The sequence below is a fragment of the Xenopus laevis genome, chromosome 6S (genome assembly GCF_017654675.1).
Source record: "Xenopus laevis strain J_2021 chromosome 6S, Xenopus_laevis_v10.1, whole genome shotgun sequence".
Taxonomy (NCBI): Eukaryota; Metazoa; Chordata; class Amphibia; order Anura; family Pipidae; genus Xenopus; species Xenopus laevis.
This window is the reverse complement of record NC_054382.1, coordinates 53,680,258-53,705,007: the sequence shown is the minus strand read 5'-3', so window position 1 is coordinate 53,705,007 and position 24,750 is coordinate 53,680,258. Positions and strand designations below refer to the sequence as shown.

Here is a 24,750-nt window from a genome sequence, read left to right as displayed (position 1 = left end):
TGGCAAATAATTTTCAATGTATTTTTGGCTTGTGATAATTCTCAGAAAATGACTTTCCAGAAAATGTTTCCCATAAAAAATGTAACACAATGCAACTACTTGAATCCACTTGTTCACTACTTATTTCTTATATTCTAGAAAGATGCCTAGAGGATCATGAAATGGTAGTCCAAGTACAATCCATGATGTCAAGCGAAAGCAAGTTTCTGTTCAGAAAGAATTATGCAAAATATGAATTTTTTAAGAATCCTGTGGTAAGTTCTTTTACCCTTTGCTTCGAATTTTTGTAGTTAAACAATATTAAAATGAATGCAGAAGTTATAAGTATAACAAAGATAAATTGCTTTTTCCAGATAACTGTAGAAAGGAAGAAACTACCTTGCTGCATTCATGACAAAATGATTGGATCAGCTTGATATCACCCACCTCAAGGTGGGCATATTGGGGAAAGATCTGCTTATTTGGAGACCTCCAAACAAACAGATCTTTATGTTTATGGCCATGTTAAGGAAACCCCTTTACCTTATTCCATTGTAAAGTAATGGGCTCAGGATCTTTGAAGTGACTCTCGTTTTCAGAAAATCTGTCCACCACTCAGTATGAAAGCAGTCCCAAAATCTGTTATTTTACAGTTAAGCAAATGGTTGCATAAAATGGAATTTGGTTGTTTTTATGCAGAGTAGGCTAAACTTGGCTTCTGACTGGGTTGAAAGAAGGTGGTTGTCAGAAGAGGTCTGACTATAGAGCAGACAGTATATTGAGCACATCTCACCCACATTTCTCTCATCTACTTTTCTAAATATTGGTATCTGTGGTCACAAACATATTTAAAGTATATAAAGTATATTTCTTTTTTTATGATATTTTGTGGCTTTTACAGATGGGTTGAATTATGATTTTTTTTTATCCCAAATATCTTATATAATTATACTATGAACAACTGTGTGAATGAAGAAACGTGAATATAAAATATATATGTTAAGTCACTCCGTTTATACTTTTTTCAATCACCACATTTTTTTTCAGGTTAACCTATTTTTCTGGTTTAATATAGTATCTACCAGAAGTGGTAGGCAGCACAGGTACCTAAGGGTTATGGTCCTCATCCCTCCAGGAAACAGTAAAGCATGCTGATTAAACCCTTAGGAGTAAAATAGACCAGTCTATCCAATATGCTGCCCTCTGTACAAGTAGTCTACACAGGTATTCACTTTGGAGAATTGGTGGTAGATGCTGAACTGACATACATTATGAAATTCTGGGACTGTGAGAGAGGTTTTGATTAAAACAATGTATGAAGTCTTTGATGTGATTTTTATACACTTTTACTATTAAAGCAGAGTATATATTTCCCTTCTAAACAAAGCAACTGACAATTTGAGTTATGTATCAGACTTATTTAGGATATTTTTTTTTCTCTTTTCAGAATTTCTTTCCAGAACAGATGGTGGCTTGGTGTCAACAATCAAATGGCAGCATTCCCCAGTCTCAATTACTGCAGGTAATGTCATATAGTTTTAGGTTCTCTTATTTTCACTTTTTATTTGTGTATTGTCAATGTGCGGGCTGGTCCGATAACCGTGGGTTCGGACTGACCTCGCTGCACGATTTGCTGGTTGTGGGCGAGTTCGGGTTGAGTTCTTACACTGCAGACTTATGGTTTTTTAGGTGCGTGCCTGCCCCTTTTGTGATGTCATCGGCAGGGCAGGTCTATAAATGAGGTGGAAGACCCTCCATTTATTTTTCTGTATAATTGAAAACTTATTATGATATTCAGCAATATAACTTGCACCAAAATAAACATTGTAAGCTCCATATATGTGTACAGATCTGAATAATTCTTGGCATAACTGTTTTTTTTTAGGATAATAGCTTATTAGGTCATAACTACTCTCCTAGATTTATTTCCATTCCCAATTACTTCCCAAGATAGCCCTCCGCCTTGTAGTATATGCACAAAAATGTAATACTGTTTAGAATGAACCCCTGACCCTTTTCTTTAGGTAGGACTGCTTGAGACAATCCTATAGTTTCTGTCTTACATCTTACTTCTAGCCATTCATAGTTTTTATAAACTCGTAAATATGGAGTTACCGGTAGGAGAGCACATCAATATTGTTCCACAGCACAAAAAATCAAAACTGCTCTTACAGACAAACAGGTGGCTCTGTCCTCAAGGCCAGGTTATATAGACCAAGGCTAGCTTGAGAACAGAATCCATCCAATTCAGGGGGTGCACAGGGGAATCTGCATACAAAGAATTTTATAGTCCAACTGTATGGAAATTTTTTAGAGGAGGCTTTATCGGCTACAAGTATTTAACCTTTCTAGACTTCTTACAGATATAGCCCATATATAGTAAACTTACTGCCCTTTAACTATAGAAATGTGTTTACTTTTGAACCAAAATTTCTTCTAAATAGAAAGTTCTGTTCCTGCTCTCTCAATAGCACATAAGTTAAAAATACAGTAAGTTGTAGAGCAGTATAGTCATTCTCTACTAACACCATGAATAGGTTGTTATTCTGTATGTATATTATGTATTCCAGGAGAGACATAAATTATGCTGCAATTACACATACACAGTTACCCTATTATTTTCAAGCAACAGTCCCACCCACATTATGTGCCACTGCTAAAAATATTTGCATTTCTTAGATATCAATACTACACTATAAAAAACACTAACATATGACTGAAGGTACAATTGGCTTAATCTCACTGAATGTATGTATGATATTTACAGTAATGGAAATAATGAGGGAGAAACTATGCAATATATATATATATATATATATCTCATGGCTTATCGGCTCTGTGTGGATAATTAAAGCACCATCAAACATTCCAGAGCCTTATATGTGTGTCTCAAAGTGAACACAAAGCCCTTCATACAATAACATGCACTGTATATCTTAGTGTCAGGGTGTAAAAGTCTATAATAGTTGTTGTCTTAAAGGAATAGTTCAGTGTGAAAATAAAAACTGTGTAAATAGCTGTGCAAAATAAAAAATGTTTCTAATATAGTTAGAAACTAGCCTATCTATTTACCCAGTTTTTATTTTTACACTGAACAATTCCTTTAAAATAAACAACCGCATCTTAATGATCTTCTGTTTCTTAACCTCAACATAAAAAGCAGGAATCCAAAAATACAACTCCACACAAAGCCTTAAAGTTAGCATATGCTAATAATTGTACCTGGGTCAGTTTCAGATATTGTAATCCTGTATTATGTTCCCTTTACTGAAAACATGACACCTTGCATGTTTTGCATGTTATTCTTTGGGTGTCTGTTTTTATAGGGGCAGGGTTGTGACTTGTGTTTGTTTCCCACCAGTTCACAGTACATGTGATGTGTGTTTTATTGATGCATTGACCCCCATGAATGTTTTTTTTTTTCTAACTAAACTTCTCAAATGGGGAAATAACAGATGTCTCAGGGAAATCTCTCCTGCTGGTGAAAAAGTGTGTTAAAAAATAATTGATGGCAGTTTTAGCCTGTGTTTAAAAGTACTAAAAACAAGAGTATCTTACTACTTGAAAAATGAATAACGAAATTAACATATGACATCACAGTATAGATTTCTTTTTTTTCTCTTAATTAAAAGTGAATCTTTTACAACTACCATCTCCCTCAGTGAGTGCACAAGTCACGGTGGTAATATTTTTTTTTTCCTCTCACAGAATTTTTTAAATGCCAACAGTTGTCCTGAAATTCAAGGCTTTTTGTATGTGAAAGAGGTGGGGAAGAAGTCCTGGAAAAAATTATTTGTGTGTCTGCGACGGTCAGGGCTTTACTGCTCCACAAAAGGAATGTCAAAGGTAACCGTTTCAGTCAGCTTTTGATGATCACTTGTTTATCAAGTTTCTTTATTTTATCCATTAACCATGAAAAAGTTTTCAGCCTATTTATGTACAGAATATGCTATTCATGTTAGTAGCTACTTCAAAATGTGAAATATTTCTTTATATGAATAATAGATTATACATCAAAAAAGTCCTTGCTGTTTTTGTCATGATGTATGTTGAGGATTCCTTACTTGTTGGTTGGGACCCAAAACTGGCACACACTGTTGTTTAGAATGGTCCAAATGATTCTCATTAAAGTGATATGAGCTTGAACCATTGAGGAAGGTCAAAAACTGTCAAAAACAGAACATACAGGATCATAAGGTACATAAATAGTTCTTCTCTTATTCGAATAGGATCATAAGGTACATAACCGCATAAAAATCAAGCTGGGAATGTATGTCAAAATGTTCTTTATTCTTGCCCGGTTGTATAACTGTGAGAAATACATTCTATTGTATGAATATTTTTTTTCTCTGTGAAGCTTTAATAAATACAAAGTTTAAAAAAAAAAAAACAGAACATACATTATAAGTCTTGGATATGAGAGCCTGGTGAAAAATCAGATATCTTAAGCTGTGTGTTAAGTACAGGAACGTTATCTGTGGTAGATCTTATCTTTCCATGGGCATGTTTTAGGTTTGACCTTTACCACCATAGCCAATAACTTTTGACTATCCTAAGCCAGGTAATATTCCAAAAAAAAATTGTATTTTGAAGAATAGAAGAATCTAAAATGAGCCAAAAAGCCTTTCCATTATGCATTAAACACAGTGACTAAGTACAGGAACGTTATCTGTGGTAGATCTTATCTTTCCATGGGCATGTTTTAGGTTTGACCTTTACCACCATAGCCAATAACTTTTGACTATCATAAGCCAGGTAATATTCAAAAACAATTTATTTTGAATAATAGAAGAATCTAAAATGAGCCAAAAAGCCTTTCCATTATGCATTAAACACAGTGACTGCTCTTAAACAAATCAAGATTTTGCCTTTTAAACAAGTGACCATTAAACAATACCTGCTGATAAGTTGCTCTAGGTGTCTTCTTTGCTCATCATATTTAATAACCCTATAGACCATAAGAAAAAGTTGTGAAACAATGTCTAAGACAAGATTGGGCAGAATCTACATACTGATTCAGTCAGTAGTGCCTTTATATAATTGAAGGGGGGGGGTGTGGCTTGGCACGGTGCAAGATGGACGCAATAGCCTGGGGAGCTCCACATCTTTCAAAAGCAAGTAAGCCCGGTCTAAACAGTGCAGAAAAGAAGGGAAGCTTTACAGAAGGACTTACTCACCTCTGGCATTATGGGCAGACACAAAAAATCCAGCTCCCCATTAAAATTAACAACTCTCAAAAGTACCTCACAGGGAACTCACACAGAGCCCACACAAAATGGCACCGCAGCTTCATCTGCTGCAGTTACCTCACAGACACAGATAGCTTTTCCAAATATAAATGAGCAAAGCAGTGAATATAATCAGCCAGTCCAGAGGGCAAATTAAAAGAACTGCTAAACAATTTATGTATAACTCTCCAAAATGACCTGAGACAAACCCTGTCAGAAATAAAGACAGAAATAAGAGGTCTGGGAGATAGAATTACACACTTGGAAAATAAGGCAGAGGAGACTGTTTCTGCACATAACCAAGTTGTGGATATTTGTACTAACTTAGAGGAGGATATTACTACACTACAGAAAAAAGTCATTGATTTAGAAGACCGCTCCCGCAGAAGTAACGTGCGGTTCAAAGGAATCCCTGAAGACATTAAAGGTCTAGATTTGATATGTTTTTTAAAGTCCATAACTTTAACAGTACTTCCACAGGTCTCAGATCATTTGCTAACTCTAGACCGTGCTCACAGACTGCCAAAAACCCGCAATGCTCCTGCCACAGCACCAAGAGATGTTCTAGTACGATACCATTATTTCCATATAAAGGATGCTTTTCTTAAAGAGCTCAGAAACATAAAAGATCTACCAGAACAATTCAGAGCTATCCGTATCTTTGCAGATTTATCTGCAGCCACTCTGGCCCAACGTAAAGAATTTGCAGATATAACCACGCTTCTGAGGGCAAATAATATAATATACAAATGGGGCTTTCCAACAAAACTGATAGTAACCAGAAATGGGAATACTTTTGTGTTCAATACACCAGAAGAAGCTCGGGGGATAACACGTGAATGGGAGCTAACCAACAAAGATTCCAATGGAGACCTTCCGGTCAAAAAAAAACCTAGATTAAATGCAGAATGGGGAAAAACACAACGTACACCTGTAAAATGAAATACCCATCAGTGCTAAAATGGATTACAAGTAGCACAGAGACTGGTGGAATTTTTTTTTTCTGGGCTAACTTTCTTTAGTCTATCTAACTGTGTATATATATACAAGTTTAAACAAATACACGTCCTAGATATAACTGCTCCAACTCATAATTTAATGAGAAAAAATTTGAAAGCTTATATAGAAAATGTTTCATTCTGTATGGAGCAATGTTCACTGACTTTAAATAGTCAGATGGTTATTTTCCTTGAAATGTTTTGCTCACTTTTAAGGTTTTGTTTAATAAGTTTTTTTCTGTACCAGGGTAGTACAGCTAGTTACCACTATATCTCATTGCAATGTATTTTACTGCTTTTAGGTCAAGCTATAAAACTCTCTAAAAATGATATGCATAATAAGCTTTGACTTGATACAATATGTAAGGTATTTCCACGTTAAGGGCCTTAATATCCCATTTAAAAGATCTAAAACATTTTCTCATATGAAAAAGCAAAATGCAGATGTAATATTCCTGCAGGAAACTCATTTTAAAAAAGGAGAATCACCACAATTTTCTTCAAAGTATTTCCCACATATATTTCATGCAATGGCACCAGAAAAGAAAAAGGGGGTATCCATACTGTTCAGCCATAGAATATCTTTTGAATTATTGCACTGTGAGTCTGACCCTGATGGAAGGTACCTAATTCTGACATGCAAATTAAATGATGAACTTTTCACATTGTGTAATGTATATGCTCCAAATACGAATCAAATTAGATTCTTAACATCAATATTTAATAAAATATATAAACAGAAACAGGGGTTTATCATCATAGGTGGAGACTTTAATATCATATCAGACTCCAAAATAGACACTACATCAAATTCAGACAGATATCAAAAATCTAGTCTCAAAAATGGTAAAAAAGGAACAACAGATTCATCCTTCGCCAAACTCCTAGCCCAATTCAATCTCTATGACACTTGGCGGATAATAAACCCTAAAACTAGAGATTATACATTCTTTTCACACCCCCATGAGACCTATTCAAGAATAGATTATTTCTTGGTAGATAAAATACTACTACAGTATGTTAAAAAAGCCACCATAGGGAATATAACGTGGTCGGATCATGCTCCAATATCAATTTCCATAAGCGAGCCATTAAATAAGTTTCCAATTAATACGTGGAGGTTAAATGAATCTTTATTAAATAGGATAAGTGATAGAGAATTTTACAATCATAGTTTGAGAGATTATTTTGAGATTAATTCTTCCACAGAAACTTCACTTCAGACACAATGGTGTGCTCACAAAGCTTCCATACGTGGGCTCTTTATTCAAAAAGCTGCCTATTATAAAAAGAAAAACAGGTTGGAAAGAACAATGTTAGAATCAAACCTAACTCAATTAGAAACTAGTGATGGGTGAATTTGCGCCGTTTCGCTTCGCCGAAAAATTAGCGAAATTTGCGAAACGGCGAAAAATTCGCGAAACGGCGCCAGCGTCTCGTTTTTGACGCCGGCGCCCGTTTTTCCGACGCCGGCGCCCGTTTTTGAATTTTTGAATTTTTTCCCGCGAATTTTCGCGGGAGTTTCGCGAATTTATTCGCTGGCGGCGAATCACGCAAATTCGCCGCGAATTCACGCCTGGCGAATAAATTCGCCCATCACTATTAGAAACACAAAACAAACTTAACCCCTCTAAAAATAGAACTAAGGAAATACAACAAATTAGAGAGAAACTTCATAATCTAGATCTCTTTAAGTTTGAGTTTTATTTAAGGAAATTAAAAATCCTACAAAATTATAAAGGTAATAAGTCAACAGATCATATGGCAAACTATTTAAAAGCAAAGCAACTAAAATCAAATATCAAAAATATTAAGTTACAGAATGGCAAGATACTCTCTAATCCATTGTCCATTGCTGAAGCATTTGCAAAGTATTATTCAGATCTCTACAACCTAAATAAGGATAATACAGTAACTCAGCCTAACCCACAAAGTATAGATACATATTTAACAACAATAGATTTACCTTGTTTAAATAAGGATCAAGTTTTTTCCATGAAAACTCCAATCTCTCAACAAGAAGTTGAATATGCAATAAAATCATCCCCTATAAACAAAGCAACAGGCCCAGATGGATTACCTGTAATATATTATAAAACATTTTCGCAGGTATTAATACCAAAACTCAGAGTTATATAATTCAATTTTATTAGGAGAATATTTCCCCGAAGAAATGTTACAGGCCGCGATTACAGTAATACATAAGGATGGTAAAGATCCATCAAATGTCACAAACTGTAGGCCAATTTCTTTGTTAAATTGTGACTTAAAATTTTATGCTAAGATATTAGCAAACAGATTACAAGATATTGCTTGCAATATCATAGACAAAGACCAAGTAGGCTTTATTAAGGGTCGTCAGACACAGGATAATACCAGGCGCTTTATAGATATAATACATGTAATCAGACAATCCAAGGTCCCTACTTTAGTCATGTCTTTAGACGCAGAGAAAGCGTTTGACCGAATATATCATGATCTGATAAAAAGAGTCTTAGATAAGATTGGATGTGACAGCACATTTATACATGCAATTTCTGTATTATATCAAAATCCATCAGCCAGAATAATAAATGAAGGCTTGCTATCTCAAAAAGTTAATATCACAAATGGGACTCGACAGGGTTGCCCCCTTTCTCCATTAATATTTAATCTAACAATAGAAATACTTGCTCAAAAAATTAGAACCTCCAAGGAATTATCGGGTGTTCAAATTGGTCTTAAAGATCGAGTTGGTCTATACGCAGATGATATTATTATTACCTTGTCTAACCCTATAGAGACTTTCCCAAAACTTATGACAATACTACAAGAGTTTGGGAACATATTTTACTATAAAGTAAATGAAAATAAAACCCAGGCATTAATGTTCAATATTTCCAATAAAGACCAATATATCTTGAAACGTCAATTCAAATTTGACTGGCGCAAAGATTACATATCTTATTTAGGCATAAGGTTGACAAAGGACCCTGCAAAATTGCTTGATAGTAATTTTAATCCAATACTAAATACTATTAAAGAAGAAACAGGCAAATGGAAACATTTATTTATTTCATGGTTGGGTAAAATCTCAGTGATAAAAATGATACTGCTTCCAAAATTATTATATGTTTTGTGTACTGTTCCCATTACAATCCCATCCTCTTTTTTTGTTAAAGTTTCTAATATGTTCAACCAATTTATATGGAATAATAAAACTCCTAGAGTTGCAACAAGTATTCTGCAGAGAAGTAGATCTATGGCTGGTATTGGAATGCCAAACATTAAGAAATACTATATAGCCAATATTATAAACCAGGCTACAGAGTTATCAGTATCTTCACAGTCCAAATGGTCAGAAATAGAGAGGACCCTCATGAACACCTCTTCCTTAGATACAATACTCTGGACAAATTAAAAATGAAATCAAAGACAACTGATGAACTTACCTGAAACTGTAAAGACTGCTATAAGAATATGGAGGGATAATAGAGAAAACACACTATGCTCTCCGTTTCCATCTCCTTTGGCACCTATTTCAGTTTTGGAACCAATACTAAACATTGATTTGTCAACATGGGTTTAAAAAGCCCCATTAAAATTAATGGACTTGTACTGTGCAGATGAACTTAAATCCTTCATGTGTCTGAAGAATGAACTATACTTAGAAAAAGATGACTTTCACAAATATTTGCTGATACGGAATTACATAACAACACTTCCTTTTTCTAAACTTAGACCACTATCGAGCTTTGAAAGCTACTTCCATGATGGCTCAAGCATAAAAAAAGGAATGGCAAAGATTTATGGTCTTTTAGGAGAACCAAAGGAAATACAGAAAATCTCACACATGATTAAATGGGAACAAAGATTTAAGAAAAACGATACAATAAAGGAATGGCAAAAGGCTATCTCCAGAACACAACAGTTCACTAGATGTGTTACGCATCAAGAGTGCTACTACAAAATCTTATATAACTGGTATCTAACCCTTCAAGATTATGAAAAATGTACTCTGGAGCTTCAAATTCCTGTTCGAGATATGACAAGGGCATAGGAGATATGCTCAATATTTGGTGGTCATGTGACAAAATACAGAGATTTTGGCTTAATGTGAGATCTTTGATCACAGAGATAACACGACAAAATATTCCACAGTGTCCAGAAGCTATGCTGCTGAATCTATATGGAAAACTTCCAAATAAAAATATAGAATTTCTGACTTTCCAAATACTGAATGCTTGCAGACTTTTGATTGCTAGAAATTGAAAAAAAACAAGAAGTCCCTAGTATTACCCAAGTACAAAGAGAGGTGACCAACAATTTAGGATATGAAGAAGCAGTACCGAGGAATTTAAGGGGGAAAAAAACTGTTTTGGAAGCTCAAAAACTTTGCATGTCTAAGGTCAATATCTAGTTTATTTACAGCTTATATGTATTGTATGAATGGTAATTACCCTGAGAGTCATGCAGATATAATACAGGTTACACTACCCTTACCCTTTATTATTATTATTTATTTTTTTCTGTTTGTTTGCTTGTTTAATTGTGTGTATATTATTTTGGCTAATGTAATGAGTATGCAATGTTTTGAACCATTATATACCATATAATGATTGTATTGTTGAAAACTAATAAAAATTGTCAGGATTAAAGAATTGAAGGAAACCCTCCATTACAAGTTTTTTTTTTTTTTTGTTTTTTTTTTAAATCTTCATATTTAAACTTGCTATGTATAATAAAAAGGCATATGTTTTAAGTGACCATTAAAGATTTAGAGGGCTCATTCATCAACACTGGGAAAATGTGGCCATTAACTAACCCATAGTAACCAATCCGTTATTTCCTTTTTTCAGCCAGCTTTTTCAACCAATTTGATTTGTTGCCATGGGTTTTCGCCCACAGGGAAATTTGGCCAGTGTTGATAAATGAGCCCAACAGTCTTTATAAACAAATAAGGATTATTTTCTTATAGTAATTAAACATTCCTTTATTTTACACAGGAACCAAGGCACTTGCAAGGAATCTCAGACCTAGATGATAGCAATATTTATTCATTGATAAGCTGCAAGAAACTTTATAATGCACCAACAGATTTTGGAATTTGTGTTAAGGTAACAGCAGTAGCATGTTACTCTTGTTTTTGCTAAACTACAGATGAAATGCATTACATATAGTTTTGTCAGCATAATTATTAGGGCAGGCCCTCTCATGTTGTGACATTTACTCTGCAATGTGCATCTCCAAAGTAAAAATCCTATGAAGAAGCCCATGTTTTGCTCCAGAAAATTTCCATTGTCATTAAAGGGGAACTATCGTGAAATTATAGAGTGTCTGTCACCTTAAAGGAGAACTATTCCCCTCCCCCCAGTAACAAAAGCATCACTTAACACTGACGGTGGTTTCAATGTCGGCGGGAGCATGTGCTATTGAAGCCAATTCCTGACTAGGCCCAATTGCTCATGCTCCCGCAGGCTTCGTGTCGGCAAAGAGACCCAAAATTATGCGAAGGGGCAGAAGATGGTGCCAGGAAACTCCACTGCACAGCTGCAGCTGCATTTTAGGGTCAGATTTTTTTCAGGGGCTTCTTTTTGACTAATGCACAGAGAGGGCAATGGCAGGCAGCTTAGGTGGGGTTTTATTACTGGGGGGTTTAGTTCTCCTTTAAGTTTCCTCCAGTGCTATGGGATAGAGCCTAATGGTCATGCCCCCCCCCAATGGCCCAGATGCACCCTCAAAATCCAAGTGAAAAAGAACAAAAAGGGTAATTTTATATTAATAAAGATAATAGTGTGTTAGAATATTATGGCCAATCCTTTGCTGGAATTATATAAATTTTCTGTGCACAGCCACATAAACTGTTATGCTCTTGACCAGCTTTGTTATCTAGAGAAAAATGTTTTTTTTTATGTTTATAAAAATTGTTTTGCAGCCCAAAAAAGTGAGAAATGAGGTGAAGGAGCTGCGTTTTTTATGTGCAGAAGATGAACAAAGCAGGACTTGTTGGATGACTGCATTTAGGCTTCTCAAGGTACTCTGTTGTGTTTAATTGCTGAGGCCTGCTGTTAGAAACCTTGAACCATCTCTGCTTATTAGACACTTGTTTGGCAATGTTCTAATAAAATTTTCTTTTAAAGAGATACTGACACCAGAAATTAAACTCTTTTTTACATCTATCATATTATTGCCTTTGAAAGCTACTTATAACTTTGCCATAAAGTATTTGCACAATGCTTATACATTACCTGTCTGATGCCCCATGTTCCTGTATGAAGAGGCTGACATATTTGTGCAGCAGGAGTCCGTTAGCATTAGAATCTTTAACTGACAGGCTGAGATGGGACAGTCAGGTTGGCAAAACAGTCAGGTTTAGAAACTTGAACTTACAATTACTTAGATAACCAAACCTCTCAGGACAAAATGATCAACAAGACCTATAGGTAACTTTTAATGTACAGTCATATTTTTAAAAGTAGTTTTTAGTGTCAGTATAATCCTGCTCTACATTACTGTAATGTGATCATGTACAGCTGAATAAAATGTTTTTTCAATAAGTGTAGACCTCACGGTTCTGAATGTATTGTATCTTCATTTTAAATCTTTCCAACATATAATTTTTTAAAATGTTTATTCTTTTGCAGTATGGAATGTTGCTTTATCAAAACTACAGAATTCCTCAGCAGAAAAAAAACTTGCATACAAACTTTTCTACCCCAGTGGTATGTTTTTATTATCCTATAGTCATTGCAATCTAAATCATTTCCTCCATTACATGCCTGGTAATATAATGGGTCAGTTTTATTCTTAATTTGGTGTAATTTACAAAGCAAATTTTACACCACCTGCCCACTGACTTAAGTACTAAAAATGTGTATTCAGTATATTATAAATAGTATAATAGTATAAATATATTATAATTTGGAATCTGAAATTCTTTAAAGTATAACCTTATAATACACAAAAGCCATGAATATCCTGTAAATTATATCCTTATAAACGGTGAGTTCTGATGTCATCAGTTATAAACGGTGAGTTCTGATGTCATTTCTGTCACGTGACTCACTGAAATTTGTGTATTATAATAAATAAAGTACCCCCAGTTGCAAAATATGAGGATATTAGAAGTTACCTCGGAGTTCCATGACCTGTATAAAAACACTCGGCCTTCGGCCTCGTGTTTTTATATGGTCATGAAACTCCTCGGTAACTTATAATATCCTTATATTTTACAAGAGGGGGTACTTTATTCACTATATAAATATATGCTTCTTATATAGAGATTTCAAAACACTGTTGCCCTACTTATCGCTTCAAAACCTCATAAACCTTCAACTTTTACCACTGTCACCTCTTCTAAATTCTGTTCCTGTGAGTGAAGATTATGAAGAAGTGCATCTTGGATTTATAATCTTTCAGCATGTCATTTATAAAAGATTCAAAATTAAGCTGACCAGATATGAGTTGGGCAGGTCCATTGGCTGTACATGGCCACTGTAAGTGGTGGTTTGATTTCCTGTCTGCGTTGTAGAGACATGTTGATATTACAGATACAGATATATATTACATTTTGATGTATCATTCTCATTTCAGAGGAGTGTATCGGAAAATTCCTTAGTTGCAATGGATTTCTCTGGGCAAACTGGAAGAGTTATTGAAAATCCAGTAGAAGCACAAAGTGCTGCTATGGAGGAAGGTCATGCTTGGAGGGTAAATATCGATTTCAAGCACTAACACATGACTAATGTTTCAATACTCAATGCTATGTTTTCCCAATTATGTGAATAAAAGTTTTCTCATCCCTGGTAAAGGCATTCTGTTCATCTTGATCAAGACATCATCTTGATCTTGAAGTAATTTAGCATGTTTAAAAAAAGACATTTAATTCAAGACATTCACTTCTAATTCTGTCTTTTTATAATTTGTTAGCTTGATCATGAAGTGCATTTTCAGACATTTACTTAAAAACCTGCTCTGAGCTTTTTCTTTTTTAAGCAAATGGATTATATAAGTTGACTTATAAATTGAGTATAGTATGCTACCGGCACATATGATTCTTCCTAATGGGAACTAGCCCCTATGATATATTTTACTAAAGAAATGGATGATCTAACTTGATGTTGAGAATATGCAACATGCACATTTTAAACCCTAAAAATGTTTTCTTCTGTATCAGGCTTAGAAGTAAATATCTCTAAGTCTCAGGTGATACCATTAAACATCATTTTTGGAAACGCTCCTTTCTAGAATATCTTGGCGTTAACATAACACCTTCCTATATTATCGTTTTAAAAGGTTAATTATCTGAAATGTAACAGAAAGTTAACTAAAGATTTAGAAGAATGTCTCACTGTCATTTTGTGGTTTGGTAAAATCCATGCAATCAAAATAACTCTACTGTCTAAACTATTGTACAAATGCTGCACCCTACCAGTGACGGTTAACTCGAAAGACATTATTTACCTCCAGAACAGAATAAACAAATTTATTTTGGCTAACAAACATCCACGTACAAACAAACGCATCATGTATGGATCCCCAGTAAACAGCGACCTTATAACAAAGCAGCTTGACATTCCCAGACCATGCTGTGGCATCTACCTTACACAGAGAATCAATTGGTACATCTTGAATCGCTTTTAACTCATCCAACCAACCTGGCAGCCTACTTGTGAATGGATAGAACTCAAACTAAATCACTTCCAATAACCAGTTTGCTTCTGAATCATACCATCTACCCATGGCAAAAATAATAGAAATCCCACTTGGCCCCAACCAGTAGCATTTTTATACCTATACACAATAATCAGCTTTTTCTCCCTGGTTATCTAATGGAATCAACTCAGTGCAGTACATGCAATTTTTTTTAAAAAAAAATGTCAAAATGTCTTCGATACTCCCAACTTTATCAGTTTATAAAGTCAACTGACCATTTAAGACAGTGCTGTCCAATTTCTGTGGTATTGAGGGCCAGAATTTTCCTGGCCTAAATGGTGGAGGGACGATAATGGAAGCCAGTGTTGATCACTCCCTGTTTTTAAACCACACCCACTTTAAACCACATCCATGTTACCACAAGACCATGTCCACATTAATGGTGGTAGCACACCATAAAACCAAATGGTTGGTGCTCACTGCAGGGATATCACTCATCAGTCATATGTGAAACACGTTTAGTAAGTCATATTAAGACATACCCAGAGCATGGCAGAGTATGGCCCACCCAAAGACCATAGGGCAGGCAGAGTATGGCTCTATTAAGGAGAAGAAGGCAGGCAGATTATGGCACACACAGGGAGCAAAGGGCGGGCAGAGTGTGAACAATGCAGGGGGGACTATATGTGTGAACAATACAGGGGATTACAGTCTAAATTTGAGGTTTAAACAATGCAGGGGCCGGTTAGTCTTTGTAGTGATACCCTTTAAATTGTACGCCAGTTGGACAGCCCTGATTTAAGAAGTGGCCACCTACATTGAAATGTGCTGCCAGCAAGCATGTAGACTCAAGGGAACGCTCTCCCCTGTGTGCAAAACAACCTTTTAATTAAAAAGTGAATCCAATACAGGACCCTGAGGGACCTCACTGAGAACCTTACTTCCAAGTAGAGAATGTACCAACCACCCTTTGTACATGATGCTGTAGCCAGTTTCCTATCCATGTGCCTTAGTTTAGAAAGCAGTCATTTGTGAGGCATTGTATCAAGCACTTTGGCACTTTGACACGACCTATCCTTCATGAAGATTACGGCTCATAATGCCATTTACCAGGACGTGAATGCTCTCAAAATAGGTTGATTTAAACATATTTGTTGGACCAGCCCATTGGCCGTCACATATTGAAAGGTCGTCTTCCTTGTAATAACTGGATGTTTTTAAAAAACAAATAACTTCTGGCTCGAATTTTAGCTGCAGCAAGAATCATCCTGGTCAAGCAATTGTTGCAAACCTCTATTACCACTTATTGTGTATCCAAAAGAATTAACAAAACATTTAGGGGCCTATTTATGAAGCCTCTTTTTTTTCTGGTCAAGTTTTTTAGGGAAAAAAAAATTAAAAATTTTCTAGATTTATTATGCTCAAAGCTGCTAAAAATCAGAAAATACTCTGGCTAAGACCTGTTAAAATCATTTAAAAGTCAATGGCAGATGTCCCTTTAACAATCTCAAGATGTTTTTGTCTTCCTGATATTCAAGAGTTTCAAGCTCGTGTTGGTGTTCAATTATCCGAAGATGTTGCATATTCTCAGGTGTCAATTCAAAAAAGTTGCAGTTTTTGATGCACAATTTTTTTTGCGACTTTTTCCCTGCACGTGCTGTTTTCGTTATTGGTATTGATAATTGAGGCAATTCAGGCTTGGGATTTTGGTCGAATTATAGTAAAGAAAAAGTTGAGTTTTAGTAAATACCCCCCTCCCTATATGTTCAAAAACAGACATTTTGACACCTTGGAATATGTATTCCACATTTACATAATAAACATTCAACTATTTGGATTGAAATAAGATGGTACCGGCTAGCTATTTGTTACTTTTATAACCTCCCCTACTAATATTCATTATCCCCAGAAAAGTGATTTACTATGAACGCTTGGTTTTCTATGATTATGATGCTATCAGCTGTCTAATGATTGTATCCTGCTGTTTGGGAAAGTAGATAAAAGAGAAAATAAAGTTAAAGCGATAAGGAAGTCAAATGTAATGTGGGTGGAAATCCCATAGAAGGGATGTTAAATGTTGATTTTGTGAAGAGGTAATGACTGAGATAAATGAGGTGTTCAGAAGTAGATTGCTAAAAGAATGTATTTAATGAATTATCAGATGTCTAGTTAGGTGATCTAGTGACTTTTTTTAAAATACATGCTTAAAGGGAGAAGATATACGCAGTAAAAATTCTTTTAGAAAGAATATATTCCTTTTGGTAAATAATACATTTAACTCACTCTGTAACTTTCAACTTTCATCAATTTCTAACCTAGTACAGCCACAATCCAAATGCTCTTCGTTGGTGACGTCACGTCATCCGTCTAGCAGTAGTGTCTGCCTACAGAAAAAGCCCTACAGCTCCTCCTTGCTCACGTGCAGTCTAATGAATTCACTGGTGGGCAGAAGGTGGTTGCCTGACTAGTACTGATGCTGGACAGAGTAAAGTGGGATGGGACACAGCAGGGGGCCTGTGACAAGGCAAATGCAAGCAAAATGGACCAGTTTTAATTTAACCTTTCTCACTCAACCCTGTCAGACTTTAATTTTCCACACATAACTTTATGCTCCCTCCCCTAATCAAACTCTGTATCCCAGCTGCATTTATATTTTCAATACCAGTTTGGCAAAGGCACAGGTCAGAGGAAGGATAATTTTGAGAGAGCAGGAAGGAGGGTACATGTGGAACACAGCAACAAGGATATTTGCCACTGGGGATCGCACAGTGAGTAGGAGGCATGCCATGCAAGGAGAAAGTTGAAAGCTTAAGGGGTTGATGGAAGAGGAGCCAGCATATGGCTAAAGGGTTGTGATTTATACTGGGTTAAGGGAGCAGGAACGAGCACAGAATAAGGGAAGAATGGTGCTGTAAATATATGCAAGCTGGGGTGGCAGCATGGAGATGATGGCGGACTGAACGTGCACAGACGGTGTATTAAGAGACATGCCTGTCTGACTTTTATAGCACGGTGAGGGGCTGAGCTTTGGGTGGTGTTGGGTTGAGTTAATAGGTAGGGTAATGCATGCCCACCCTGCTCAAGCCTGAATACAATTTTAAAATAGGAGCTGCTTTTGTGAGTTAATTTAGGCTAGTGCTTTACAATTACTGGGATCATTTTAATAGCAGCTGGTGTGAATTAACATATATTGCAACAGTATAGATTACTCATCATGGATTGTCATTATTGTTTCCTTTGCTAACAGTTTAGAAGTAATAGTTTTGCAGCTATTTCTTATCAATGTGGTTCAGGCTTATTATAGGTTAACATAATTATAGATGCAAAGTTTTACCTAGTCTAGAAACCAGTGGCATCCAATTAGTTTTGCTTTCTGGTGACCATTCAATGCAGTCTGTTGATTTATTATTCGACCTGGTGCAGATTATGTTTATTGCAATTTTTATAGTAGTAGAGAAATGCAGCTCACAAATAAATCTCTTTTTTTGCTTTATAGAAACGCAGCTCACGTATGAATGTTCTTGGTAGTCAAAGTCCACTTCATCCTTCCACCCTTAGCACAGGTAAACAACCCCTGGGCTCCAAAGCTTTTAAGGGAAACTAAACCTTGTTAGTTTTTATATGCCATATTGTGTACAAGTTCTGTGAAAGAAAAGTAGAGGTTATTCTATACAGGAAAACATATTTATTACAGGCATTTGCCATGATGGTAGAGAGATAACTAATGCCTCCACAGGTTTGGTGCTGAGCATAAGGAGCATGTTGGATTGCAGAAAAGAAAATAAGCTAGTGATCACAAAGAAGGTAGCAACTATCAGTAATGTGCGGGCTGGCTTGCAGATGGGATACCCCTGTGCTTTGTCTTTGCAACACAAATCTGAAAAGGTCTAGACATGTCTCCAAGTTTAGTAGTAAGATCAAGGTAAAAAAAGGTATATTAATTCTTTTTATGTGAAATGGGATTCATGTTTAGAAATATTTGCTCTAAACTATTAGTTAGTTGTAGACCAAGTACTTCATTGTAATTGTAGTCTTCCTTCTGTTCAGCAATTCATAGGACACAACATTGGTTTCATGGCAGAATTTCTAGAGAGGAATCACACACCATCATTAAACAACAAGGACTTGTGGATGGGTAAGATACTATTATTGCTGTTAATTTACTAGCAAAATATTAAACTGTGTGTATATTTTTATAAATGATGAGATTGTTGTACATCTAAATATGCCACAAGGAACCTTTAAACCTTAAAACATTCATATATTGTATGATGTGAGCATTCATTACTTTATTAAATATTGCTAAATCTTATAGGGGTTGTTCACTTTTTTAGTTCAGTTGTTTTCAAATTTTGAAGGTGTTTTTATTGATATATTCTTTATTCAGTTGCTTTCTTTTTTTCTTTTTGACCATTTTACTAATATTGATGTTAAATGTTCACCAGCTTATGTCTCTATGGAGCAAGTCTGGGAGGGCAGGTTGTTTAAGGTTAGCTTAATTGATACATTTCTTAGCTTTGGTCCTGCTGTGAAGAATACCTGAGTTTCATTAAGGGGGAACTCCATACAAACATAACATTTAGCTTTTTAAAAAGTAAACATAATTTCAAGCAACTTTGCAATATACATCATTTAAAAAATATGCAGGCTTTTCATGATTTTTAATGGTTTCTGACAGATTCCTAAGCCTAGCCCCCTGCTCTGCTGCTGATCTCTCTGACTACTTTGCTGAGCTGGTTGACTACTGCTACTTTGTATCAACCGCCATCTGGCCTCAGCATGTATCCTCTAAATTTCCTGCACATGTGAAGGAAAGGAACATCACACTGCAATGCATTGTGGGTTATGTAGTTCCTGCATGCTGTCTGTAAGCTGTGGAGAAGTTGTTACAAATAAACATCAGTGTTTAGTCTCTCCTTCCATGCCAGGATTTCAAATGATGCAGAAAGAGAAGAACTGTTGGATTTCAGCATAGAAAATGGCATTTATTCATACTTTTTGAAGAAACGAGTATCTGTGATGGATATATTAGGGGTTTCTGTGTTATGTGGGCTCTTTATCAAATTTAGGTTTAGAAGCTTGAGTTCCCCTTTAAAGGCTGCTGTTAGGATTGATACAGTAGTTCCCAACATTCAACAGATACTGCTGAGAAATGTATCAACTTATATATGTGAAATTGTAACCGTTCAGAGCCTACTGCTGGATTACTGATCTTGCAGACTGAAACACTAGAGCGAAAGAGCGAATATATGCAAATATAAAGATTTGCCAAATAATAATTTTCGAAAGTGCTTTATAATCAGATCAAAAAAAAGGAATTGTATATAAAATATGTAAACTTTTTAATGTTAGTGATCTTTTAATGCATGCTATCTTTAGGGCCCTTAAACCCAGACATTTGTCTTCACAAAATAAGTTATACATACATACATACATACATACATACATACATACATACATACATACATACATCCCTTTAGCCATCTAGTTAAACTAGATAACAGGCTAAAACGTCTCCTGCTAGAAGAAGCCAGTGTATACAGGTGTCCGTATCATACAAGAATAGATAAGCAATGGTGGCTTCTTATAAATAGTGATGTTTTTTTTAAAAGCAGTACTCAGTGCTCAGCTGCAAAAATTAAAGTTTCTGTATTGTATATGTAAGTCATCATTGGATCGTGGGCTTTAAAATAAATCTTTATTACTCTAGCACAGATAAAATTTAACAGATGCTGACTTGAACCAAATCAACCCTATCTGGCCCTACCAGTAATGCATATTTTCAATGTACAGTATGTTCACAGAAGCACAACTAGGTTTTTCAGAATTTCCAATCCACATAATGGTTTACAATAGTTCTCTGAAGATATCCTCCAAACATACAGTGTTGGTAAGGCCTAAGAACAGGATTGAGAACATACAATATGGCTCAAACTGGGGTGAGCTCACTTTTTCCCCCACTTTTGACATTGGAGGGCCCACATATTTTTTGGCTCACTTTTTACTGTATGCCAGAAAACAGGTTTGTTAATGTTTCTTTAAATGGGTATTGCTCAAGAACTTACATATCTAAATGTGAACTTTCCTTACTTTAGGTAGGAACTCAAAATTATTTCTCTTCCAGGCTTTTCCTTCTAAGAGACAGCCAGAGCAACCCAAAGGCATTTGTGCTTACACTATGTCATCACCAGAAAATAAAGCATTTCCAGATTTTACCAGTAAGCAAATTACCGAAACTGACCATTTATATAGCGCCACTATTTTCAACAGTATTTTACAGAGGTGTTGCCTTGGAAGGCACTTTCATGTAATTATGAAGCAATTATAAGCAAACTGTTGTACAAGCAAAGGTTTTAATGTACTTAAATCTAAATGTTTTGGGTTTTGTTGTCTGTGCTGGAAATAATTTTTTATAGGTGAAAAGTACCCCGTGTCCAGTACCCTCGGGCCAATGACACATGGTGCATACCTTGCAATAGAAGATTGTGCGAATTGCCTCTTCTAAGATGATCAAGTAACCTAATCACTCAAAAATGTATTTGCATGCAATTACATGATTTGAGTTATCAGAGCAGATTCATTGTATTCCCCATGGCAAGTTGTTTTATAATGTTTTCTAGACGCATCATGTGCCATTTCCCAAAAAATTATCAAGCACAATTTGTGTTTCACATTCTTTACAATCGTTACATATAATATCTGGCTTGTATTCGTTTTTAAGGTATGGTTGTTTTTTTAGTTAACATGACAGATTTAAACATAAGGAGAATGAGTGGAAATTACTTTGATAAAATGTATACTTTTATTTGCCCGATTTTTCTCTAGGTTTGACTGTTAGAGATACTAAACAATGCTGAAGATTCTTGACCTCTATATTAACAAATACCATGCTAATTGCAATTGCTAAGAATTTCTTAATTTCTATGTAAATTAAATGTTGCTTAACTGATTCAATTTTTTTTTCCCTAACAGTGCGATGATGATGGTCAGCTATTCTTTAGCCTTGATGATGGGAATACCAAATTTATGGATTTAATACAACTTGTTGAGTTTTATCAGCTAAATAAAGGTGTCCTACCCTGCAAGCTCAAACACCACTGCATCAGAGTAGCCTTATGACCTCAGGCATAGACTGTAGGGATGGTCTTGGCTTGGGTGGGAGAAGACATGTTGTAACATGCACCTTGTGACTCTGATTTAAGCAGCTGGTGCCAACTCCTCATTATTCTCTCTTTTCAAATAGATCTATAAGAATCTGTCATATTCCAGTATACCCAGTGGTAACACTGGGCATCTGGACTGAAGAATAAGTGAACACCTGCAAACAAGTTTTAGGCTGGGCTGTTCACCAGTAAAAAGTGTTGATCAATATTGCAAGTTGGGTTGGCTAGGCATGGGAATTAGCAAGTGGGTAGGTGTGAATAAGTCCCTGGAGTAATCTTGACAATAAAGACTGGTCTGTTTACTTTTTTTTTTTTTTTTAAAAATTCAAATACATTTTGCACTCCTGGATTACGGCCTTTAAAAAGAGCTGGTGCGGCATTTTTTTTATTTATGCACAGAGGGCTTGCTGTAATGTGTGAATTGCAACAGCCTAAAGGATTATAGGGAAAAATCAAGATGTTTCTAAGAAGACTTTGTGCTCTTGTCACCTGCATGCATTTTACGGAGAGATCATCTGGAGACTGGATAAAGCCCTAGATTTTCCCTTATTCTTTACTCACCAATAAGCAGAGTGGCTGTTAAATGTCTGTCCTAATAAGCTTGAGTCTGTAAGTGATAACTATGCATAAATGTGTGAACTACAGTTAAACTCTACCTTAAATACACCTATTGTATTCATCAGGAAATAATATGGTTTTTAGACAATATGTGGTTAAATAGTCACACTCACTTAGAATAGGCTATATTTTTGTGAAGCATTTCAATTGTCTTCCTAGAGTAACAAATTTTCTTCTCTGTATAGTTTTCTTCAAAGAAGGGTTCATTTGTCTCAAGGAAGATCCAGTAACTATAATACTCACATGGAAATAGGAATTTAACATAACACAACAGTTTTCTGTGGTCTTAAACTTAGCTTCTTTTGTATTTAGTTCTGTCCATAGAAGGGCTATAAAAGAGTTTAAAAATATATCTTTTTTCCTGCATTATAAGAGTTAAACAAAAGTCAGCATTTTTTTTTTTTTTGTAACTTATATTTTTATTGAAAGTTATTGCAAAAAAAATAAAAATACAACATAGACAGCAAAAATAAAACAAATAATAAATTATAAAGAAGGAAAAGAAGTAAAAGAAAAGAAAAAAGATCGGTCACTGAGCAGAAAGAAAGAAAATAGGGAATTCCCACATATCCTAAGAACAAAAGGGATACGTAGAGTACATATTCAATAAATTTCAGGCCAACACCACTGACCAGGTCATAGTATATTCGTATGCATCAATTAACACATGGCTTGCCTCCGGTCGAACAAAGACATAAAAAGAACTTCCATCACACAGACAGATAAACTAAGCAGAACCCCTATATAGTCAAAGTTCCGGTCTGAGGCATAATTTGGGGTTGCAAAGCCCTACCATCAGTGCTGGAGACATTATGCGAAACAAAGCCCCGTAGCTCCCAAATAGACCAAATATTTAAATGTTGGAGAGTGGTATTTTGCAGATAGGCAATATTTGCTTCAAAAGCTCTGTTAGCATTTACTCTATTGACTATTTCCTGAGTGCTTGGACAAGTAAGAGTCTTCCATTTAGCCGCTACTGCCACCCGTGCCGCCGTCAGAATATGATTGGCCAACTTCTGGCCTGCAGTAGGTATACCAAGAAATGGTCTGCCCATGAGAAAGGTAGAAATTTCCAAGGGGACTGGGGTTATTAGCACCTGATCCAATATTTTCTTGACCTCTCGCCACATTGGCCGAATAATTGGGCAATCCCAGAAAATGTGAGGAAGCGTGCCTAGTTCCCCACAATGTCTCCAGCAAAGGGGCGAATGGTCAGGAAATAGTTTATGTAATCTATCAGGGGTATAATACCAAAACATCAATATCTTATAAATGTTTTCCTTCTGTCTCACACATGTAACCATTCGCCGGGCGTTCTTCCAAATTGCCAACCAGTCAGTCGCAGATAGACTATCGTGGGTTACATTATTCCATTTACGCATATAGGCATGCTGTGATAAGCCTACTTCCAAAGGTTCAGTGAGAAGCTTATACATCTGAGAAATAAGCCCTTTTCGCGGAAGTCCCAATTTAGCAAGGGTCTCAAAGGCTGTACAATCACTTGACTTTGCAGCCGTTAGGTATGGATAGAGAAAGTGACGAAGCTGAAAGTATTCAAACTGATATAGAGTGGAATGTGGTGCCAGGTCCCTTAGCTCCAGTAACGTTAAAGGGGCTTTAGAGAGCGGTTTAATCAAGTCACCAAGAGTGAATAAGCCCGTCTGACCCCACCGTTTACAAAACGAGGCATGCATGCCCGGGGGGAAATTAGGATTATGAAAGTAACTGACATTTAAGGAAAATTGTGAGATCAGGTCCCGTTTAAGTTTTAATTTGTCCCATATTTTCAAGGTCAGTTGGGTGGTCGGGAGCAAGCCCTTTCTGGTGGTATCCTTGACCGTGTTAGACCATATGCGGGAATTAATTGAGACATCCGGAGAGACCAAGTTCTCAATCAGCGCCCAAACAGTGGGAGAAGATTGAGTCGACCAGGCTAACAGTTGCCGCAATTGTGCCGCCTCATAATACCCTTGCAAATGGGGGACCCCTAAGCCACCAAAACTGGTGGAAGTGGTCAGGACCGACTTAGCTATGCGGTGGCTCTTTTGACCCCAGACAAAAGCGTGAAACAAACCTTGTATACCTTTCAGAATTTTTGGGGGAACTGTAACTGGCAAGGTTTCGAACAGA

General features: G+C 36.0%; 1 protein-coding gene across 3 annotated transcripts in view; it reads left to right on the top strand.

Annotated features, from left to right (window-relative positions):
* The window catches only part of grb10.S (growth factor receptor bound protein 10 S homeolog), a 180,888-nt gene extending 158,584 nt beyond the window's left edge, over positions 1-22,304 (top strand). For all 3 annotated transcript variants that reach the window (XM_018269367.2, XM_018269368.2, XM_041567585.1), the window contains 11 exons: positions 139-254; positions 1,427-1,501; positions 3,688-3,825; positions 11,191-11,301; positions 12,120-12,218; positions 12,829-12,906; positions 13,778-13,894; positions 18,336-18,402; positions 18,887-18,974; positions 20,964-21,057; positions 21,812-22,304. In XM_018269367.2, the coding sequence (XP_018124856.1) occupies positions 139-254; positions 1,427-1,501; positions 3,688-3,825; positions 11,191-11,301; positions 12,120-12,218; positions 12,829-12,906; positions 13,778-13,894; positions 18,336-18,402; positions 18,887-18,974; positions 20,964-21,057; positions 21,812-21,958 (1,130 nt within the window). In that variant the 3' untranslated portion in view covers positions 21,959-22,304. The remainder of the gene's footprint in view (positions 1-138; positions 255-1,426; positions 1,502-3,687; positions 3,826-11,190; positions 11,302-12,119; positions 12,219-12,828; positions 12,907-13,777; positions 13,895-18,335; positions 18,403-18,886; positions 18,975-20,963; positions 21,058-21,811) is intronic.
* Positions 22,305-24,750: the final 2,446 nt, after the last annotated feature.